Source organism: Hyaena hyaena, unplaced genomic scaffold (assembly GCF_003009895.1).
Source record: "Hyaena hyaena isolate Hyena2069 unplaced genomic scaffold, ASM300989v1 scaffold_823, whole genome shotgun sequence".
Lineage (NCBI taxonomy): Eukaryota > Metazoa > Chordata > Mammalia > Carnivora > Hyaenidae > Hyaena > Hyaena hyaena.
In genome coordinates, this window is record NW_024081456.1 from 508229 (window position 1) to 531242 (window position 23014).

Below are 23014 nucleotides of genomic sequence, written 5' to 3' on the forward strand. Positions count from 1 at the left end.
CCCCTTAGGAATTGGTTATTTAACTTATTTTGTCAGGTTTAAGTGCAGAAAGTTGTCCATATTATTCTTTTTACATCTGCAGAGTCTGTAGTGACACCCTCTGCTTCATTCCTGATACTGGTAATTAATTTGTCTTCTCTCTCTCTTTTTTTGTCAGTCATGATAGAGATTTGTGAATTTCACGGATTTTGTTTTTAAATGTTTTTTTATTTCTGAGAGAGAGAGAGAGACAGTGTGAGCAGGGGAGGGTCAGAGAGAGAGGGAGACACAGAATCCAAAACAGGCTCCAGGCTCTGAGCTGTCAGCACAGAGCCCGACGTGGGGCTCGAACCCACGAACCGGGAGATCGTGACCAGAGCCGAAGTCGGACGCTTAACCGACTGAGCCCCCCAGGTGCTCCTTCATTGATCTTTTAAAAGAACCAATTCTTTGTTTCATTGAGTTTTTTCTCTGTTTTTTTTTTTTTTTCTCTATCTTCAATATGATTGATTTCTGCTCTCATCACTATTTCCTTTCAGTTTCTTTTGCTTCTTTTTCTAGGTCCTTGAGATGAGAGCTTAAGATTATTGATTTGAAAATTTTCCTTTTATCGCTACTACGAGCACTTAGTGCTGTACATTATCCTCTCCACTCTTAAGCGGCGCCCCACATATTTTGATATGTTGTATTTTCCTTTTCATTCACTTGCTTTCCTGGAGACTTCTTCTGACACGCGGGTGACTTGGAGGTGTGTTGCTAATATTTCCAAATGTTTGGAGATTTCCTCGTTACTTTATGTTATTGATTTCCAATATGATTTCATAGGGATGGAAGAACACACTCTGTATGATTTCAATTCTTTTAAATTTCTTTAAAAAAAATTTTTTTTTTTTTATGTTTTATTTATTTCTAGGAGAGAGAGAGAGAGACAGCATGAGCAGGGGAGGGTCAGAGAGAGAGGGAGGCACAGACTGAAACAGGCTCCAGGCTCCGAGCTGGCAGTCAGCACAGAGCCCGACGCGGGGCCCAAACCACGAACCGCGAGAACATGACCTACGCCAAAGTCGGACGCTCAACCGACTAAGCCACCCAGGCGCCCTAATTCTTTTAAATTTCTTGAGATTTAGTTTCAAGATATTGCTTGTCTGGGTGTAAGTTCCATGGGCACTTGAAAAGAGTGTTTACTCTGCTGTTGTTGGGTGGATGGCTCTGCGAGTGCTGATCAGGTCCTGTTAGTGGACTTTGGGTCTCTGTATTTTTGCTCATCTGCTGTCTGGTTCTATCAGTTGTCGAGAGAGGATTGTCCAAGTCCCCAATTACAACTGTGGATTTGTCTCTGTCTTTAGCTCTATCCACGTGTGCTCATATGCTTAGCTGTTCTGTTGTCTGGTACGTTTACTTTGAGGACTTCTGTGCCTTCTGGGTGGATTGACCCCTTGGTCCTTGTGAAATGTCTGTCTTCGTTTTTGATAAATTTCTTTGCCCCAAAACCTACTTTACTTGATATTAATATAGCAACTCCTGTTTTCTTTTATGTTTGCACGAATTCTCTTTTTCTATTTTTTTGAAATTATCTCTATCATTATGTTTGAAATTGAATTTCGTTTAGACTGCATATAATTGGGTCCTGTTTTTTTCATCTACTCTGCTAATCTCTGTCTTTTAATTGGTATATTTAGGCCATTTACATTTGATATGCTAGGGCTTAAGTCTGCCATTTTATTTTTTTGATTCTGTTTATCTTTTTTATTCTTTCTCTGTACCCCCTCCCCCCAACGACACCTTCCTATGGGTCTCTTGACATTTAAAATTTCATTTTCATGGATCTGTAATTTTTTTTTAAGAAAGCTTTATTGAGATATGATTCACATACCATGCAGATCACCTGCAGGATCACAATTCGGCGGTCTCTAGTCTACTTGGAGTTGTGCACCCATCATCACAATCAGTTTTAGGACATTTTCATTAACCCAGAAAGAAATTCTATACCCTTTAGCGGTCACTCCGATTCCCTCTTGTCCTCCCTGACCCCCCCACCACCTCCAGCCCTAGGCAGCCGCTCATCTGTCTTATGTCTTTATAAATTGCCTGTTCTGGGGGCGCCTGGGAGGCTCCTGGTTAAGCATCCGACTTCAGTGCAAGTCATGATCTTGTGGTTCATGAGTTCGAGCCCTGCGTCGGGCTCTGTGCTGACAGCTCGGAGCCTAGAACTGCTTCGGATTCTGTGTCTCCCTCTCTCTCTGCCCCTCCCGCGCTCTCATGCGCTCTCTTTCTCTCTCAAAAATAAAAAATTAAATTTCCTGTTCTGGGCATTTCATATAAATGGAATCATGTATTATGTGGTCTTTTATGACTTGTTTTTTTTTGTTGTTGTTTTTTACTTAGCATGATTTTTTCAGGGCTCATCAATGTTCTAGCATCAGTTGGTGCTTCATCCCTCTTATGGATGGATCATATTCTGTTGTTTGGTTTTGCCACATTTCATTTATCCATTCACCTCTTGATGGACATTTTGGGTTGTTTCCACTTTTTGGCTATTGTGAATAATGCTGCTGTTCATATACTGGTTTTTGCTTGTATGTTTGTTTTAATTTCTCTGGGTTATACCTAGGAGTGAAGTTGCTGACTTTGCAACTCCACCTTTAACCTTTTGAAGAACTTCCAGACTGTCATCCAGACATGGCTGCATCCTTTTACATTCCCATCACATCTACACCAGCACGTTTGTTTATTTATTTTTAAGTTTATTTATTTATTTTGAGAGAGAGGGAGAGTGAGCAGGGGAGGGGCAGAGAAAGAGGTAGAGAGAGAATCCCAAGGAGGCTCTGCGCTGTCAGTGTGGAGCCCGATGCGGGGCTCAAACTCACCAACTGTGAGACCGTGACCTGAGCTGAAACCAAGAGTCGATGCTTAACCGGCTGAGCCCCCCAGGTGCCCCTTCACCAGCATGTTTAAGCTCTCTCTCTCTCTCTTTCTTTAATCTTTTTTTTTTTTTAAATTTTTTAATGTTTTTTATTTATTTCTAGGAGAGAGAGAGAGACAGCGTGAGCAGGGGAGGGTCAGAGAGAGAGGGAGTCACAGACTGAAACAGGCTCCAGGCTCTGAGCTGGCAGTCAGCACAGAGCCCGACGCGGGGCTCGAACCCACGAACCGCGAGATCATGACCTGAGCGAAAGTCGGACGCTCAACCAACTAACCCACCCAGGTGCCCCTTGATTTCATTTCTTTAAGTATATTATGCTTTTTGATGTCATTGGAAATGGAATTATTTTTTTTAAATTTTTTTATTTATTTCTAGGAGAGAGAGAGAGAGAGAGACAGCGTGAGCAGGGGAGGGTCAGAGAGAGAGGGAGTCACAGACTGAAACAGGCTCCAGGCTCTGAGCTGGCAGTCAGCACAGAGCCCGACGCGGGGCTCGAACCCACGAACTGCGAGATCATGACCTAAGCGAGAGTCAGATGCTTAACCGACTAAGCCACCCAGGTGCCCCTAAGCTCTCTTTTTGATGATAGCCAACCTAGTGAGTGTGTTATCTCCTTATGGTTGTTGCTTAATTTTTTGAATTATTATTAAAAAAAATTTTTTTAATGTTTATTTATTTTTGAGAGACAGAGAGAAGCAGAGCTGGAGCAGGGGAGGGGCAGAGAGAGAGGGAGACACAGAATCCCAAGCAGCTCCAGGCTCTGAGCTGTCAGCAGAGAGCTCAACACAGACCGTGAACTGAAGTCAGACGCTCAGCAGACTGAGCCACCCAGACACCCCTAATTATTATTTTTTAAATGTTTTAGGTATTTTGGGAGAGAGAGAGAGAGCACAAGCAGAGGAGGGGCAGAGAGAGGGGGAGAATTCAAGCAAGCTCTGCACCTTCAGCTCAGAGCTCGATCTCATGATGAGCCGCGAGATCATAACTTGAGCTGAAATCCAGAGTGTTGTCGGTTTAACTGACCGGGCTCCCCAGGCGCCCTCATTATGGTTTTGATTTGCGTTTCCCCAGTGGCTCTGTGATGTTGAGCATCTTTTCACATGCATATTGGATATTTGTGTATCTTTGGAGAAACAGGTGCTTTGCCCACTTTTAAATCGGGTTATTTGTCTTTTTAATTTTGAGTTTTTGGAATTCTCAAGTTTCTTACCAGAAATATGATTTTTGCATGTCCCCTGCCATTGTTTGTCTTTTGCTTTCTTTTGATGCACAAAGTTTAAAAATTTAGTGAAGTTTAATTCATCTGTTTTTCTTTGGTTGTTTGTGCTTTTCAGGTCATATCTAAGAATCCATTGCCTAATTTGAGGCTACAAATAGTTGCCCCATGTTTTCTTTTTTAAAAATTTTTAATGTTTATTTTTGAAAGGGCAGGGTGGGGAGCAGGAGAGGGGCAGAGAGAGGGGGACAAAGGACCCGAAGTGGGCTCTGTGCTGACAGCAGAGAGCCCAGTGCTGGGCACGAACTCACGAACCATGAGATCACGACCTGATCCAAAGTCGGATGCTCAACGGACTGAGCCCCCAGGTGCCCCTGCCCTTTGTTCTAAGAGTTTTATAGTTTTATCTCCTACATTCAGATCTTTGACGTGTTTTAACTCTTGTACATGGTGTGAGGTAAGGTCCAACTTCATTCCTTTACAAGTGGATGTCCAGCTGTCCCAGCGCCATATTTTGAAAATACTATTCTCTTCGTGTTGAATGGTCTTGGCCCCCTTGCTCTTTGTTTCTAGACTTCCACTCTCATTCCATCTGTGTATCTGTCCCCCTGTTAGCACCACTCTGTTTTGATTACTGAGCTTTGTAGTAAGTCTTCAAAGTGGGAAGCATGAGTGCTCCAACTTTGTTCTTTTTCAGCATCCCCCCCAGCTACTCTGGGTTCCTTGTGTTTCCATAGGAGTTTTAAGGTTGGCTTGTCCGTATCTGTGGTGACGTCAGCTGGGATTTTGATTAGGATCCCACTGAATCCGTGGATCCGTTTGGGGAGTTCCTGCCGCCTTTGCAACGTTGGATCTTCCAATCCATGAACGTGGGTATCTTTCCATTTATTTGGATCTTTAGTTTCTTCCAACACAATTTTATAGCTTTCAAAATGTAGGTTTTTACACTACTTCTGTTGAATTCATTTCTTTTTTTTTTATGTTTTATTTATTTTTAAGAGAGAGAGAGAGAGAGAGCGTGAGCAGGGGAGGGTCAGAGAGAGAGAGGGAGACACAGAATCTGAAACAGGCTCCAGGCTCTGAGCTGGCAGTCAGCACAGAGCCCGACGCGGGGCTCGAACCCACGAACCGCGAGATCATGACCTAAGCGAGAGTCAGATGCTTAACCGACTAAGCCACCCAGGTGCCCCTAAGCTCTCTTTTTGATGATAGCCAACCTAGTGAGTGTGTTATCTCCTTATGGTTGTTGCTTAATTTTTTGAATTATTATTAAAAAAAATTTTTTTAATGTTTATTTATTTTTAAGAGAGAGAGAGAGAGAGAGCGTGAGCAGGGGAGGGTCAGAGAGAGAGGGAGTCACAGACTCTGAAACAGGCTCCAGGCTCCGAGCAGGCAGTCAGCACAGAGCCCGACGCGGGGCTCGAACCCACGAACCGCGAGATCATGACCTGAGCGAAAGTCGGACGCTTAACCGACTAAGCCCCCCAGGCGCCCCGGAAATGGAATTATTTACTAAATTTCATTTTCAGATTGTTTGTAGCGTATAGAAATATGTCTGAGTTTTGTGTACTGACCGCATAGCCTGCACACTTGCTGAACTTGTTATTTAGTTTTAATAGTTTTTTGGTTGATTCCTCAGAATTTTCTCTGTACAAGATCATGTCACCTACAAATAGGGCCAGTCTAATTTTTTCCTTTCTAACTGTTTTTGTTTTGTTTCATCTTCTTGCCCAGTGGCCTCCCTGAGAGCCCCTTGTATAGTGTGGACTTCTTGCCTTTTTCTGATCTTGTGGGGAAAGCAGCCAGTTTTCTACCTCTGAGTGTGAGGTTAGTTGTGGGTTTTCACGTGTGCAATTTTCCAGGTTGAGGCAGTTTCCCCCATTCCTGGTTCCCTGAGTGTTTTTATGTGTCGGTTATGTGTCCCGTGTCTTTGGGTGACAGATGTTGAAATTATCTTGACAGATATTATTTTTCTCTTTTTATTTTTACAGTTTATTTTGAGAGAGAGCGCGCATGCGTGAGCAGGGTGGGGGCAGAGAGCGAGAGAGAGAATCCCCAGCGGACAGAGCCCAACGCGTGGGATAGTGACCTGAGCTGAAATCAAGAAAGAGCTGAACCCTTAACAGGCTGAGCCCCCAGGCGCCCCACGGAGATTTTAAGGCATCACTCCGGTGTTCCCTCTTCCCGGAAGTAGAAATCCAACACGATTTTGATACAAGTTTTGGTATCAGTTTGACTTATTCAATAGAGTTGACTGTAACTGGTCTACTTTTTCCTAGTCTGGAACACGATGTGCGAGTATTAGGAGCTTCTCTGGTCAAATGGTGTAGAGTTTGGGAAATTCGGATGGACTACTTTCCTTATGAGAAAACACATCCAGGTCTTGATAACAAAATCCATGCGTTTATAAATTAAAGAAAAGACACCAGGTTGTTTTTAATTTTTTTAACTCAAGTTATGAGAGCATTCTGATTTGTTCAGGATTGTGGAAATTGGGAGTTTCACTTTGAAATACTTTTTGAGCTGGTTGTGCCTCTGAAGGGTTCCCGCCTTAAAATGCTAGCTCATTCACCATGTTAGAATTTCCTTCTTTCTATATTCTGGGGATTCTGAAGTTGTTAGGTTTATAAGGTCACTTATTATCTATTAGCGCACGAGGACACGGCTCTTTAAGAGACTCTAAGTCACAAACCCCCTTCAGAGTCGGGAGAAGGGTCTGGACACTGAGCCTGCGGCGGCGGCTGCGGGTCAGAAGGAAGCTCGGCGAGCGGTCACCTTTCCTTGTCTGATGAGAGAGAGCTTTTCCCGTGCAACGGCCGTGAGCTCTTCCCTTGGCTGATGAACAACCACGGCTGACAGCACAGCTGAGACCCCTCATCTGCCCTTCAGAGTCCCCCCCGTGGTCCCGGCTCCCAGCTCTGGGGGTGCCCCGGCCAGGGTGGCCGAGAGCAGCCTGGGTCCTGGCGACTGGTCCTTGCCGTGGAGAAGGGACGTGGCCCGGACCACACGTTACCCTGGGTACAGGTGGGCTGAGGGACTAGGCCGCCCGCTGGACACAGAATAGTCTGGGAGCGGGGCTGGGGGCGGGCGGAAACCGACCACGAAGGCAGAGGAAGACCGCCCGCGGAGGCACAGGTCGTCCACGGGACGCTTGCGGGCCAGCCCCCTGGATGTCGGTCAGCGCGCCGTGTTTTCAGTTCTGAAGCGGACCTGCGTGCGAGTGCGAAGCGAGTGTGGGCGAGGGCGTGCTGAAGCCCCGGCGGAGGGGCTGCAAGGTGGCTGTGAGGGCGCCCGAGGAGCCGTGGACAGCGCGGACGGAAGAAGGCACAGGTGGACTCCCAGACCCCCCCCCCCCCCCCCCCCCCCCCCCCCCCCCCCCCCCCCCCCCCCCCCCCCCCCGCCGGCTCGCGTCCTGCAGAGCGGAACCCGGCGTCCTGGGGCTGTCCTTTCCAGTGGAGGGAAAGTTTGCCTCTTTCCTGGACCAAAACGAGCGTGTTTACATGTAACTCGACAGCCTGGGTAGAAAGGGAGTCAGAGGGCGTCCTCCCGGACAGAGGTCATCCTGGGGCAAACTTGGGGTGGCCCGACAGCCCTGCCTCCCCGTGATGGTTATTTCCAAGTGTCAGAATTCTCCAGTCGGCGGACCGTCCATCTGAAGTTCATGTTTGTGTGTCTCCTGATCTTGCCCCCCCCGCCAGCTTGCCTGCCTGCCGTCAACCTCTAGGCCCTTTTCTGAGCTGGTGGCTTTTGGGGATCTGGCTGGGGCGACCTTCCACTGCTCCCTGACCTGCCTCTCTTGGCTCCTTCCCTCTACCTTCTAGCTCACTTCCCAGCTGACCCCCCGGTGGCCAGGGCCCCGCAGTGAGAAGGGCAGGCGCTGCAGCCAGACTTGGGAAGCCTCATGTTCGGCAGGCGGGGGAAGCATCTCCGTGGAGCAAGTGTGGCTGCAGGGCCCGCTGTAGTCCATCCGGGCGGCTGGGGTGGCGGGAGCCCTGACCTCAGCCCGCTCTGCCCCAGCCAGGCCGCAGGGGCCACCTGGCGTCCAGCAGGAAGCGAGCGGGTGGCTGCAGCCTCCCTGACCTCTCTGGGATTTCAGGGCAACTGGGGGCTGGGGAGGGCCGGTCCCCCCCCCCCCCAGCCCCTGGGGAAGGGTCTCCTTCGGCCTAGAAGGTAGTGGTACCACTGTGCCGTGTCCCTGCTCTGTGACAGCCGGGATGAATAGCGTGATCCCAGGCCTGGAGATCTGGGGACACCGTGCATGCGCGCGCGCGCGCGCACACACACACACACACACACACACACTCCTCTCTCCATCTCCTCTGCCCCCCTCCCGCCTGTGCGGACCCCCCACCCACAGGCTCTCGGCAGGCGGGTGGGTCTGGAGGGCCCAGGGGAGCAGGCAGAGTGCAGGGGGTTCTGGTGGAGGCGGGGGCCCTGCTGCCTGGTGGGTGGAATGAGCGGGGAGGGCGGTGGCCCGGGGTCCGCAGGTGGTGAGGACGTGCCCCGGGACCCCGAGGGTCTCGGGGAGCGGGGGTGCCCACCAGCCGCATCTTCGACGGTCACCCAGGTGCGCTCTGTTGCTGCTTTGCCCTCTGTCTCGACTCCCACCCCTGAGGTGTGGGGGACCAGCCCGTCCTGGGGGTCCCACCCTTGCCGGCGTGAGCCCCAAGCCCCGCCGTCCCCGGCCAGCTGGCTGGCCGGCCCTGTCCGCGCCCCACAGCTTCTGCAAGGTCTGGGGCTCTGCATCCCCTTCCCCGCCCCCCCACACCCCCGCTTACCGTGGGAGCCAGCCGGGTGCCCCCACCCTGCCCCGCAGAGGGGCCGCCTCTGGGAACCCACCGCCCTGGTGGTAATCGGCATCCCCGGCTGTAAAGTCGGGTGTTCGCATTTATGATCTTTATTTTTCATATCAGTAATTACCTTTTATGGGCCCGGCTGCCAGCCTGGGCCGCGCCTCTGGTCGCGGGGCGGGCGAGCGCGGGCCTGCCCCCTGCGGCTCCCCTGCTCACGCAGCAGAGCGCCTCACTTCGCACAGGGGCTTGGGGAGATCGGGGTCTGTGGTTAAGATTCTCACATTGGAGCGCGAGGACAATTACGTGTAGCTTTTATTCGGCCCCCAGGATTCTTACTGCATTATCCGTATTTCCTTTAATTTGTGGGATTTCTAGTAAATGGGCTTAAAAATAGGTCTGGGCGTGATGCCAGGCAGATGCGGGCAGCAGGCATCTCTGTCTCCTGGTCTAAAGGCAGAGTGGGGCAACCCTGGTGGCACTTGGGCCCGGCCCCCGCGTGTCCCCGAGGCAGTCCCACTGCACCGTCCCCCGGGAAGGTGCCCCGGCTCCTGGACAGGAAGGCGGGCTTGTGCTTGGGGCTGCCCAGGGGGGCAGGGCCAGGGCCATCTGGGGACTCAGGGGAAGGAGGCAGCGGATGCTGTGGGCTCTGTGCAGGCCAGGCCGGGCGGAGGGCGGGTTCCCGGCCGTTGGCCGGTGCGGCCCTGGGCTCCCCAGGTCACAGCCCCCAGGGGACCCGAGATCTGGGCCCCGGAGGCCCCCTCGGTGCCCGTCTGGGAGGGCTGCCACTGCACTGGGCGCTAGGGGGCTGGCGTGGCCGGTCCCCACTCTCCTGCTCTGTAGGGCCCACGCCCTGTGTCCTGCAGGCAGGAGGGCTGGCCCCAGAGGCCGGAACCGGCACCCCCCCGCCCCCTCCCTCCTTCCTGTGCAGGGCTGGAGCGCCCTTGGGACTCAGAAGACCCACGGACACGTCCCCCCGGCACCTCAGTGGCTTGGCGCCCCGTCCGACTCCATTCCAGAGTGGGGGCGGGGGCATCTGTCTGCACCACTGTGTGAGCCGAGCCAGCAGGAGGGCCGGTGTGTCCAGGGGGTCAAGCGTGGAGACGGTCCCCATCCATGGGGTCTACCCTGGGCGGGGAGGGGGGATCTCTGTGAGGTGGGTAGTGGGAAGGAGGCAGGTGTCGGGGGCCGTTAGGGAGGAGGTGAGACCGGCTGGCTGGCCCTGGGGGACGGGGGGGGTCACTGCGGCTCTCCGGCATCCACCCCACCCCACCCCCATCTCTAACTCAGGGCCAGCAAGGGTGAGGTTGGCCAGGGAGTGGCCAGGGCCCCTGCCACCGCCACCAGCCGCCACCTTGCCCAAAGCTCCGAGGTGGGGGCTGCTACATTGTGGCCCCGTTGCCTCGTAATTGGACCCCCCCTCCAGCAGCTGATTTAGTATTTCTGTGTCTATCTGATTTACATTAGGTTTTTAAGCATAATTAGAAATGCAGGGGAGCTTTGTGTCTTACCTCGACTATTTATGGCACGATATGCAGATGAGGAAGGCTATGAATATTAAGGACGGGGGAGTGTGGCAGAGCCGCTTTGGGTAAGGAGCTGGTGACCCGCACAGGGCGGGACCGGGCCCCCGGGTGCCCTGGGGCTCCCGCAGGCCCGCACACCGGGGAGGGTGCTGGTCGGCCGAGGAGGGGTTTGGGCTGCAGGGGGCCTGGCCAGCTCAGCCCCGGTGCCCCCGAGGCCCCCCTCGGAGCCAGGGGTGCAAGGGGGGGGAACCTCCCATCAGCCGGTAAGGGGGAGGAGGCCCGTCTGTCAGCGAGTAGAGCTGGCTTTTTAAGTTATTAAACTATGCCCGAGGGAGACACTCTTCAAGCTTACGTTATTTAAATTACAAATACGGGTGAGGGAGATTGTCAGCTCTGCTCAGAACACTGCTTCCTTCTCTGGGAGCCTTCTGGAACCGTTTTGTGGCTCGAGAGCGGCCCTGGCGGGTGGCAGGCCAGTCGCCGTTCCTTCCCCAGTGACCGTTCACGCCTTGTTTGTTTGGCCCCCCACCCACAGTTAGTCACAGGACTTGAGAGTAGAGCGTGGGAGGCTGGCGTGTCAAGGAGCCCCTCGGACGTGGGCTCGGCTGGGCCACGCCGCCCTCGAGACGGGACCCTCGTCAGAGGCTGTACCATTGGACACATGCTGAGATGCGGGACCCACTGTCCCACCTGCGGGGGAGTCTGCCCAGCCTGTGCGCGGCCCCGCAACCGCGGCTCTGATGGCCGCTCGTGCCTGCCTGGTGCCCGGGGTCCTTGTGTGTGTCGGGCCTCTCAGAGGACCAGCCCTGTGTCCGTGGCGCTCTCCTCGGGGCAGCGAGGGGCCAGGACAGATAAGCACACGGTTGAATTTGCGGATTCCGGCACGCTGCCCTTTTCGGTCTTGGGGGAAGGAAAACTAAAGCTCCCAGGCACACGTTTGTTAGTGACGTTGAAGCCGGCTGTGGTGCTTGATGCTGGGGGGCGGGGGGGGGGTGAGGCAGAGCGGGAAGCGCGTGCCCCTTCCCCGGGCACACCGCGTGCAGAGGCTGAGGCAGGATTCTCCTCTGCAGCGGGGCCCGGCTGCAGACCCCTGCGGCTGGGGCCGTGGTGGCCGGCGCAGGTCCCAGCCCCGTGTCCTTATCTGCACCCACCTGGAGAGGGGGGCACACAGTCAGTGCGGCGGGCGCACGCTGGGGCTGCGGGGAGGGGCTCCCGGATGCCGAGCCCCCACCCTGGGGCCCCGGTCCTCGAGAGATGGCTGGCCCTTCCATTAGCAGCGAGGCTCCGAGGCCCAAACTGGTGGCCACCTCGCCCAGCCACCGGGGACCCAGCACGCCGAGCTGCGCAGCGGCGGAGCTCAGACCCCGCACGACCCTGGAAGGGTCCCCCTCCCTAGCTCCCTCGGAGGCGCAGTGCTGCTCAGCGCAGCCAGGGCACTGACCGGGCCCGGCGTGTAAGGGAGCCTCTCTTCCCGCCGCCCGGTAAGCAGAGCCTGAGCTGTACTTGGAAAGCTCGCTCCCCGCCCTCTCTCGACAGCCAGCCCGGGCGCACACAGCAGGCGCAGCCCTGATGCCCGCCGTGCTCACGTGCGTTCGCGCTGACTCATGGGGTAGCTTGCCTGCCTCCGGGTGAGGCTCTGTCCTGGGGCTGCGCCCCCCTTCCCCCCCCCGCTGCCAACCCCGGAGCACCTTGGTTTTCAGGAGGCGTCCTTGTTGCTGAGCTGGCTTCTCCCAGGATGGCAGGGCTTGGTGGCCGGGCCGAGGGGCTGCCCTGGGGACGGGGCCTGGGGCTCGGGGCAGGGGAGGCAGGGAGGCCGAAGGGGCCCCTTTGTTTCCTGGGGCACCTGCCTCCCTGCTTCCCGGCCGCGGGTGTATTTAATAGCTGTGTGTTTGCTGAGGCCCAGACTTCTTATTAGATTGAAAAAATTAAATCCTGCACAATAATCTTATTTAATTTCATTTATCATTTATCTCGCCTCTCCTTCCCTTGCTGGTGGTGACCCCACAGAAGTTAGACGCTACATCGTTCCACCTCAGGAGGCTCCTCAGGATCTGCGGGGGGGGGTGCCCCTGACAAGGACCCCCAGACCTTGGAGCCGTGTCTGAATGGGGTCCTGGGTAGGAGGAACCCCCTGCTTGGACTGCCCATCCTCTGGTCCTCTGGCCCCAAAGAGAAGTCCTCGGTGCGTTCCCGGTGCCTGTAGGGTCCCCTGCTCCCCCGGCTGCACCTGGAGCCCCGCGTGGCCACCCTTGGCCCGGCCACACCCGAGGACCTGTGGCCCGTTTGCGTCCTGCCCGGGCCCGCTAACCCGGGGGCCCGCACCCCACAGCCAGTCCCTCGGTATCTGTGGGGGTGCCTGTCTGCAGCTCTTGGGCAGGTACCCCACGCCCTTCACACTGGGCCCCTCCCTGTGCACCTGCTCCCCGCCCGTGACCCTGGGCCCCAGATCCCGGCTCCCCCCGAGAGAGGGTCTGCAGAGAAGAGCCCCGCTTCACTACCCATGTTTTCTCATCCTGGGGGGAGGTCTCGGAGTCTGTGTGGGGTGGGGGCCCCCGAGGCTGGCACAGCTGGACTCTGGCTTTGGGGTATCCCAAAGTGGGTTCCGTTCTGAAGGGTGTAATGAGGGGGCCGGGTTCTGCGGGGCAGTGGCTTTGAGGATGGCCAGAGTGAGCTAAGTCAGAAATTTCTGCGGCTACTCCTGGCTCTCAGTGGCATGGCGACTCTTGCTGTGGGGGGGAAACTGAGGCACTAAAGGGGGGAAAGGTGGTCTTTGGTGGGGCTGGTGCCCGCTGCCCTCTGCCCCCTCAGGTCCCGGGCCCCTCCTCTCTGGCCCCCTGCACAAGGGTCGGCCCTTGACTTCCCTGCTTTGACAGCTCTGGGCACGTAAACCAAGCCTTTATTTTATTCTTTTCTCCTAAAGCTCAGCTTTGTTCTTGTCCCGGCCAAGGCTTCTAAGAAAGCAATCTAAACCCAGCTCTTGGAGGGCTGTCCTGGGCTGGGCTGTGGGACGGCAGCCTCGCCCGTGCAGGTGGCCTGAGGACACGCATCCCCGGGGACCCAGACGGCCTCATCACCTTCCAGGGGAATAATGGTCCCCTCTCAGAGCCGGCGGCCTGGCCCCCAGCCCTGGGGCACAGGTGTGAGATGGGCCAGGCGGGGGCTGATGGAGACGCCCACATGGACCACCGCCTCCTGGCTGGGTCACCGCAGGTAGCAGTCCCCAGGATGCAGTTTGCTGAGGCACGGCGTGCGCCCCGCTTCAGCCGTAGGCTTCATTAGTACCGTCCGCCTCGGCCCTGTAGTGGCCGTGAAAGGGTACACCTGACCCCCAGGGGACAGGTGAGCATCCCAGTTGCGGTGCCATTTGCTCGAGGCTGCAGGACATGGGAACGGAGCGTCTGGGGCTGGGCCTGGCATCTGGGGGCATTGCCTGGAGGGACCCGGGATCCCAGCCCTGCTGACCAGTCAGGACTGCTGCTTGAAGGGACAGGCTCCGACGGCCTCATGCTGTCCCTGCTCTCAGTTTGGGGCTTGCCCAGCCCCAGGCCCTTGGGACCCTCTGGGCTCTGGCACACGGTGTACCTTTGTTGGCCTCTGTCCACCGCAGCCGGGCTCAGGGGACCCTGCCTTGCTCTCCTGGACGCTCCTGGCACCGGGTGCTGTGGTCCTGCGAAGGGGCCGTTTGGAGGGCCCCTCTCCTGTGCCCAGCGTTTGGTTAAATGTCCACCAGGCAGTGGGCAGACCCACCCTGACCTTGCTCAGCTCAAGAGGTACTTGGCAGGCTTCTCTGAGGAGGTGACCATGAGGCAGAGACCTGAGCTCACAGGTCTGTTCCAGGCAGGGCGCGGGCGCAGCACAGCTGGCGGGGAAGGGGATTGTTCGTGCAGGCTGCGTGTGCTCGGCCCCTGGGGCCCGAGACCAGCACCAGTAGGGCAGGGTCCCCCCCCATCATGGGTTCCGCCATTGTATGGCCTCTCGGTGGCCATCTCTGCCTGTGCCCTGGTCTCCCTCCTTTTGTGTTTGGGTGGCACGTGGGGGGCTGTGCCCCCAGCCCCCTCATCTTGGGGCCAGTGGGCTTCTCCCAGGCCCCGACACAGGGGTGCTGCTGAGACAGCACGGCCCAGTCGGGGGCCTGACATGGCATCTGGCAGGGGCGGCCCGAGGTCTGTCCTTCTGGGTCTGGATAAAAGCAGGGTGGCCAGGCTCCCCGCTGCCCCTGGGCTTGTGCAGACACAGGCGTCGGTCTGCGTGGACGCCCAGGGCAGCAGAGGAGCGGCGGTCCCCCAGCAGCTTTCCCAGGGCAGGGCCAGGCCGCGCGGGGCACGTGGCTGTCGTCCCGGAGCCTGTCTGCTGCTGGCCAGGCCCCCCACCCCCTGGACTTACTGCTTCGATGCCCTCCAGGCAGAGTGCGAGGGCCCAAGGTCTGGACTCGCTCCATCGCTGGGGGGACAAGGGCCCGGCCCCCTGTCAGAGCAGCGAGGGGGGACCATTTCTGCAAATGCTCCAAGCTCGGTGCTCATGCGGCTGCCCACGGAGGGGACCCTGCCGCCGCCGGGCGGCCTCCCAGCACCTGCGTTTCTTCCTGCGCCCGGGCCTTCCGCAGCGTTCTGTCTGCTCTGGGAGGCTGAGCCGCCGCTTGTGAGCGCGGACGCGCCAGATGGCCCTTTCTCTCCCTCCGGACGCCGCCGCTGCCGCGGAAGGGGCGGTGGGAGGGCTGCTGCCTGTCCCCCAGCCCCTCCCGCTCCGGCCACCAGGGTTAGGCTCTCGGTGGTGGCAGCTGTGCCGGGCGCTGCCAGGACAGGCCTTGGCCGTCCCCAGTCTCCACTGGCTTCCTTTTTGCAGGCCACGTATGTTCTTCCCAGGGCCGCAGTCAGGGGCGAGAGGGGAAACTGAGGCTGGGCGGGCCGGTGGTTTGCCACAGGTGGGGGCGTGCGCCTGGAGCAGGACAGGCCGCGTGCAGGCCCAGGGGAGGAGCCCGGCCTCCACACGGCCACCCTGGGTTGGTGGCTTTGCTGTCCCCAGGGTCTGGCCCAGCTGCACTCAGAGTTGCTCTTCTTGAAAAGACCCGCGTGGGGGTTTGGGGGACAGGGTGACTTCCGTGGGTGAGTGGGTGGGGTGTGGGGCTGCATTAGTGGGCCCTGCTGCTCCGGGACGCCAGGGAGAAGTGGGGAGGCGGACGTGGAGCCCTGGGGGGCGCTGGGCCTCAGCCTTGCCCCCCACCTGCCTCTGGGGTCTTCTCCCACCTGTGCTTTCCTTTCTGCCTCCTGTTCCCATCACCTGCCCCTCTTCCCTGCTGGGCTCCCCACCCTCACCCTCTGCCCTGCCTGCCCTGCCCCCCGCCCCCCTTCCTCACCTCCCTGCCCTCTACACCCCCCCCCCGTGCACCCACCCCTCGCTCTCCGGCCCCTCCCCCTGTGTCTTTATCCCCCCTTCCCCTGCCCCCTCATCCCCCGTCCCCCTGTGCCCTGATGGCGCTACACCTTTGTGCCCCCAGCCCCCCCGCCGGCCCCCACCCGCCCGGCGGAGTTGGGTGGCTGTGCCAGCCCTGCAGACTGTTTGGAATAGTTGAGATGCTTTGACACTCGGGCTGTGCTGGATGGCAGGGCGGCAGTTACTGGGTAATTCACATGCAGAGCCGCACCATAAATCTCGGCGCTCAGTTGCCGTGGCACCACGGAGCGTTTCTCCGCGTACAGTACAGTATTTCTGCCATCTTTGTTTGCATTGCGGTGAGTCATCAAAGTCTGTCTTGTACCAACACCCGGAGCCGTGCATTCCTCTGGCACCAACACTCCACTGTTGTTAAAGCCGGGACTGGAGCTGGCATTTACTTGGGCTCCCAAGTCAAAGGCGGCTATTCATTCCCGAGAGCTGCCTGGATGTCCGTCTGCATCCGGCCTCTTCATTTAGATGCTGTGCGCTGCCCCGGAGAGCCGGGCTGGGTCCAGCTGAGCTGCGGCCGCCGAGCCCGAGCCCGGCGCGGAGACTCTCTGCCCCGCCGCCGCCGCCGCCGCTCCTCCTCCCCCTCCCCCTCCCCCTCCCCCTGCTCTCCCGGCTCCTCGCGCCCTCCCCGCCCCAAGGGCTCCCGCTCCGTTTGCTGCATTCCCGGAGCAGCTGGCGAGCCTGCCCCTGCCAGGCGGAGCAGGCGGTGCCGGGCCACCGGCCGCAGCCGCCAAAGGTAGGTCCCCCCCGCGGGCCGGTGTCTCGGCCGACCGGCAACTTCTCCGCAGCGGGGGCACTGCGGGCCCTCCCCCAGCGGCCACCCATCTGCCCAACTCCTGTCGCCGGGGTCCGGGCGCTCCGCCCTCCCTCCGCCCTCCCTCCTCCGCCGCCCGGCGCCTCTGCGGCCGCCTGCACTTTCCTCCCTCGGGACAGAGCGGCCCTTTGTGCGGGTGCTGCCGTGCAGAGTTGGGCCGGCGCCTTCTCCACCCGTCCGTCCCCGGCTTCTCTGAGTCAGGCGTCAGACCTACCTCGCCCGGAGCCCTGTCCCCAGCCCCCGGGGTGCCCGAGCCCTTGCGGGGGGCCCCCCCCACTCCGCCTGACCCCTTTAGTCACCTGGGCTGGGACTGAGCCAGCAGGGATTGGCCAGCACGGGGAGCTGGGGGACCAGGAGGGCGGGCAGGTGGGGTTGCGACAGGCTCCCGACCGCTGGGCCAGGGCCAGCCGGGAGGGACTGCGCTGGCGCCTGGGGAGCCGGCCACCGACTTCTGGCTTCAGCTCACTCCCCTGGGCGCCCCCACCCCCTGCCCGCCTCCGCGGGGGGGCGAGGGCCAGCGTCTCAGCCAGCGGGGTGGGACTCCCCTCTGGTGGGCCCTGTGTGTGGCTGCTCTGAGGGAAAAGAGGAAAAACAAACCAGAACGCAGAAGCCTCCGAAAGACCCCTGCAAGACCCCTGCTCTGGGTTCCGACCCCTCCGAGGGGCAGGGCTGTGAGGGACTCCTTTGCTGCTAACTTTTTCTTGGGGAGAAGAGTTTGCAGACGCAGCCCGCCGCCCTCACCCCTCCTGGCTGCCGCGGGTGGCCGTGCCCTGCTCTGTGCTCTGTCCTCCATCCACCCCATCCTGGAGTGCAGGCCTCCGTTTGCATTCCTGGCTTCTGCTGAGACGGGGCGTCAGGGGGCTGAGGTCTCGGGCGATCCTGGGGGTGGGCTCTGGGAGCCACGCAAGGTGCGGGGCGGGGGGCGTCCCCGGGCTCTGAGTCCCACGCAGGGCTGCTGTAGGCCCAGCCAGGGTCCTGCTGCGAGGAGCTCGGCCCCCAGGACCTCCCCGCTTCACTCTGCTGGGGGGGCCGGGGAGGGACCGTGGTGGGGGGGGCCATGGGTGTGCTCCAGCGAGTGTGTTTCCCTACCCTCGGCGGGTGGGCCCTGGCCGTCCAGGGAGCCTGAGCCCGTGTCCCCACGCCCTCTCTCCCGCAGATGTGCCCCGCTCGGGCGCTCCCGCGCTGAGTGTGAGGCGAGCCCTCCATCGCCTGCCCGCCATGTCTCAGCTGCTGCACATTGAGATCCCCAACTTCGGGAGCACGGTGCTCGGCTGCCTCAACGAGCAGCGGCTGCTGGGCCTCTACTGTGATGTGTCCATCGTGGTCAAGGGCCAGGCTTTCAAGGCCCACCGCGCCGTCCTGGCCGCCAGTAGCCTGTACTTCCGCGACCTGTTCAGCGGCAACAGCAAGAGCGCCTTCGAGCTGCCGGGCACCGTGCCACCCGCCTGCTTCCAGCAGATTCTGTCCTTCTGCTACACGGGCAGGCTGACCATGGCGGCCAGCGAGCAGCTCGTGGTCATGTACACGGCCGGCTTCCTGCAGATCCAGCACATCGTGGAGCGCGGCACAGACCTCATGTTCAAGGTGAGCTCGCCCCACTGCGACTCGCAGACCGCCATGATCGAGGACGCCAGCTCCGAGCCCCAGAGCCCCTGCAACCAGCTGCAGCCGGCCGCCCCCGCAGCCCCCCCCTACGTCGTGTCCCCCTCCGTGCCCATCCCGCTGCTGACCCGCGTGAAGCACGAAGCCATGGAGCTGCCGCCGGCCACCGGCCCGGGCCTGGCCCCCAAGCGCCCGCTGGAGACGGGGCCCCGGGATGGCGCCGCCGCCGCGGCGGGCACGGCCCCTCTCAAGCTGCCCCGGGTCTCCTACTACGGGGTGCCCAGCCTGGCCACCCTCCTCCCCAGCATCCAGCAGGTGCCCTACTCCCAGGGGGAGCGGACCAGTCCGGGCGCCAGCAGCCTGCCCGCCACCGACAGCCCCACCTCCTACCACAACGAGGAGGACGAGGAGGACGACGAGGCGTATGACACGGCGGCCGAGGAGCAGTACGGCCACGCGTACGCCAAGGCCGCCGGCAGCTACGCAGGTAACCGGCCCGGCCGCTGCCGCCCGCCCGCGGGTGCTGGGGTCCGCCAGGCCCCGTGAGGGTACAGGGGCAAGCCTGCCCCCGCCCCGGGGCCCTCGCTGCCTGGCTGTGACTGCCCAGGGAGGCTGCCGCGCGAAGGGGGCGGTGCCCGACCCGGGCCGGATGGGCTGGGGGGCACGGCCTAGCTCAGCCTCTCGTGGCCTTAGCCACGGACTTGACAGCCGGTGCCACACACGAAAGCTGAGGGACCGCCCGCGGGAAGTTGCTGTCCAGCACGTGGGATGGGGCTCGGGCTTCCACGGGTCAGGCGCAGAGACTGACGGCCTCAGCGGACCAGGGACCTGGTCCAGGGCTCACAGGGTGCTGTGCAAGCCGCCGGCTCAAGGACTGAGCGGCCCTGTCTGCAAAGTGCCAGGCGCGGTCGGAGGCCCCAGCAGGCTCATCTGCTTTACCTTTGACCCCAGGCCCACCTGTGTGGTCTCACCTGCCCTGTGACGCTCAGTGAGGCCGGAGACTCCCCCTGTAATGCATCTCATTTGCCACCACCTCTCTGGGGCCAGCAGCACGGGACAGGCCAGAAAGTGCTTGTTGAACTGAGTGAGCTGTGCCCCCCAAGTTACTTGGGGGGTTCTCCCCCACTGGGGACCCACACGCCTGAGGAGCCCTAACCCAGCATGCTGTTCCAGACCGTATCGCACCCCTGGGGACCGGGGTTTGCTGGGCTGAGGGTCTGGTAGTTGGGGCTCTGGGTTGGGTGTCCACCTGCCTTCCATGTTCCCCGAAACCTGGCCGTGTGCCTGGGCTCGCTGCCTGCTCATTTGCATGCAGGGCCCATGGTACCAGCGGGAAGTGACAACCCAGAACTGGGGCCCCGCGGGAGTACGTGGTGACTCTTTCCTCCCCTATGTCCCCATATCCCGGTCCCTGACGGGGCAGATGCTCTCCCCCCTCCATACTCCCCCCTCCACCTCTAGGCAGGGACTTGTTGATCACTGCTGGGATGGGGGCGGGGGGGGCCCCGGCCAGCTGGGGCCCTTGCCACGGCCGCTCCCCCGGAGCAGCGGAGGACTGGACAGTCTGGCCAAGCCGGCTCCCTCTCAGCGCTGTGGGGAGCAGAGAGGCGCCGCTGTGGGCGCCCGCCTGCCCCCTGCAGGGGCTGTGGGTGGATGGTTGTTCCCTAGAAGTCATTGCTTTATTGAAACGCATGTTGTTACGTTTGCATGAATCCCACAGGACACTAGCGTGAAGACCGACTTGATCTGGAAACCTGCAAGCTCGGCTCGGGCCTTCCGAGGGCCGCTGGGCTCGGGCCTTAGGGGGTCCCTCTGGGAACCTGCCCGGCGTGGCGTGCCCTCTGCCCACTGCCGACAGCCACACAGGGGGCCATGGGAGGGCCGTGTGGAGCCCCAGACCCAGCCGCAGGGAGCTGGAATCTGCCAAGGGCCCCGGGGCGGGGACTGTGCTCTAGAGGCCCGCAGGGCTGCGCCACGGAGCAGGAGATGGCCCAGCCTCCAAACGTCTCCATCCAACGTGGCCACTGGCCTTGGCCTGGGCAGGTCTGGGTAGGAAGAAACAGGACAAGGCATTGGCGTCTCCGGGCGCGTACGGTGCTGGAGCCTGTCTGAGCTGCCTTCCGGCCAGGGGCACAGGCCTGACCCGGGGCAGTGTGTGCCCACAGGCATCACCCGTGCCTTGGGTGACAGGAGGGCATCTCGCAGCCATCGGAGCCCCTTGCCCCAGCTCCCTGGGGGGTGCTGGCAGCAGGATGCAGTGGTGGGACGTGGGGAAACGGGGAGGGACGGTGGGGAGGGGCGGGCAGGGCGTGGGAGCAGCCCTGCCTCCCGTTGGCCCAGGGCACTACAGTCTGGGTTTTCTCCTCAGTGAGACCATAAGTGGGGCAGGGAGGGGGGGGTGTGACTTCTTGGTTAAAATCTAGGTTATTGGCAGTGACGTCGCAGGCATCACCGGGCGCGGGTGAGCTGGGAAGACGGTTGTGGGGGAGGGGGCAGTGGGGGCAAGCAGGCAGAGACGAGGGCCCTGTCCCCCAAGGCCGGCTGCCCCTCGGGTGTGGGCTGCCCGTGCCCCGGGCTTCCTCTTCGCACTGGCTTGGCCTGGTTGGGGGACATCCTTGCAGCCCCTCGGGCAGCCCAGCAGCCTGCTGCCCCCAGTCTGGGGCCCGGACAGGGGTGGGGCAGGGCGGTCTAGGAGCTGGTGGATGGGGATGTTCCAAAGTGCATGCTTGCCCCATGAGGGCACTTGGGAGCCCCTTCTTCTTCCTGGCCTCAGTTTCCCCACCTGTCAAGGTAGAGGTTGGCCTGAGTGACCCCCAGGGTCTTTTGACTGGCAGCCTCTGTATAGGGAAGTGTGGGACGCTACGTGGGTGACCCCATGTCCATCCTCCACCTTGAGAAGACCCATCAGCTCCTGTTTGGAACGTCCAGGAATTCAGTATGGCGGAGGGAGAGCGCGGACTCTGACCGTCCCCCAGCAGCCCCGCTGTGCTTCCGCGGGCCTCTGTCGCACGCATCTCCTGCCTGCCTTCCAAGTCCTGCGTTCTCGTCCGTGGGGCGGACACACCGCAGCTGACTTCCTAGTCCCTGTGGACACCACGGTTGTTTCCGATTTGTTGCTCTTAGGACTGAGTGACGCACCAGGCGGGTCCTGATGGGGGTGGGACCCGCCTTGCAGTGAGGCTCCCTCCCCACATGTCAGGGCCAGCTAGGGCCCGCCCACTGGCTAGGGGAGGGTCTCCTCTGGAACTCAGGAAGCCCCTTGCTCCAGCTCTGGAGGGGGGAGGTCTGCATGTCTGCCGCCGTGCTGGGAGCGAGGGGCTGCCCCCGTCAGGGTGGTGGGGTTGGGGGGTGGGTGCTGGTTTCAAGGTGAGCAGGGCACCGGGGGCACCCCAGTGTATTAAGGCGTCTACTCCCGTGGTGTCTACTTGGCCACACTCCTTGGGGACGTCTGTACCCATGGGGAGACAGACAGGCAGCAAGCAGGACCTTGAACAAGTATTTAAGCTTGGCTGGGGTCCCCGGGAGGCAGGACGGGCTGCCCCCTGGTCCAGGGGAGGGAGGCTCGGAGGTGGGGGGTGTGCGCTGCCCAGGGAGGTGGGGGGGGTCCCTCTCCCATCACTGCAGTCTCTGCGGGGGGAGTGTGGGTGGCCGGGAGGGGCCACCTTCGGGGCCACAGCCCCAGGACCAGGGCTCCCGTGGTGCCTTCCGCCGCGGGCCCAGCCCCTCCTCTGTGCGGCCAGATGTTTGATCGTTGCTGGCAGACGCTGCTCCCTGTGGGTGAGACAAAGGGGCTTCTCAGCACTTACACACTAGCCAGGCCCTTCCATGTTAGGGGCCCCGCGGGGCGCCGTGCGGGGATGGGCAGGTGGCTGTGGGCTGGTGGCCCTGCCTGGGCTTGCCCTCTCTTCTCCTCTGGGTCTGCCCACCATCCCAGCACCCGGACACGGGACAGACGCTGGCGGTGCTTGGGATCAGGTCCCGGCACGCGGCAGCACATCTGTTCCCGACTCTGCCCGCCTCGAGCAGACGCTGCAGATGGCTCCCGTGAGCTCTAGAAGGATGGAGAGTGTGTGCGCCCTGCCCCGGACCAGGCCCCGGTCTGTATGGGAGGTCGGTCCACCCAGGCACCAGCACCTACCCCCGCCCCCACCGCCCTGACCGGGACAGCCCCTCGCTTCTAGCCTCGCAGCAGACGTGCAGACCCCCGCCCTGCTGGGGGGCTGCTCCCGCCCGCAGCCCAGCTGCCGCTTGGGGGTCCCGCGGGGAAGGGGGAAGACTAGGTTTGTCCTGTGAATCCCCATCCTAACCACCCCTCACTGCCTCCCGACCTGGGCCCAGGCTGTCCACACTGTTGGAGCCCTGCCCAACCGCCAGGAGGGCCCTGGGAGCCCTGGGTGCTTTTTGTCCCTGGCCCGGTGAGGGTGGGGGCCATGCAGGGGTGGGGGTGGGGGTTCCCTCCCTTTGAAGGCAGCACTCAGGGCAGGTGAGGGAGGTGCAGGCCCCTGTGTGCCTGTCCCACACCCACCCGGGGAGCTGGCGCCAGGCTGTTCTGAGGCTTGGGGACCGGCCTCCCTGGCTCCCCGGTCCTCAGCTTCTCCTGTGTCAGGTGTAGGACTGGGCCCTCTGCAGTGTCACATGTGACCCTCAAACCCCAGGAGACCCTTAGATTCCTTCTTACGCCTTTGTGGCTGAGTATGATGTCAGTGCCTCCCTGAAAGGGTG

At 60.3% G+C, this 23014-nt stretch overlaps 1 protein-coding gene across 2 annotated transcripts in view; it reads left to right on the forward strand.

The window, feature by feature from the left end:
• The window catches only part of NACC2 (NACC family member 2), a 67407-nt gene that overhangs the window by 25474 nt on the left and 18919 nt on the right, over positions 1 to 23014 (forward strand). The window contains exons 1-2 of one of the 2 annotated variants that reach the window (XM_039219631.1): positions 16546 to 16612; positions 17847 to 18779. In XM_039219631.1, coding sequence (XP_039075562.1) covers positions 17909 to 18779 — 871 coding nt within the window. In that variant the 5' untranslated portion in view covers positions 16546 to 16612; positions 17847 to 17908. Of the gene's footprint in view, positions 1 to 16545; positions 16613 to 17846; positions 18780 to 23014 lie in introns of those variants that run through there. The other variant, XM_039219632.1, reaches the window with a different exon arrangement.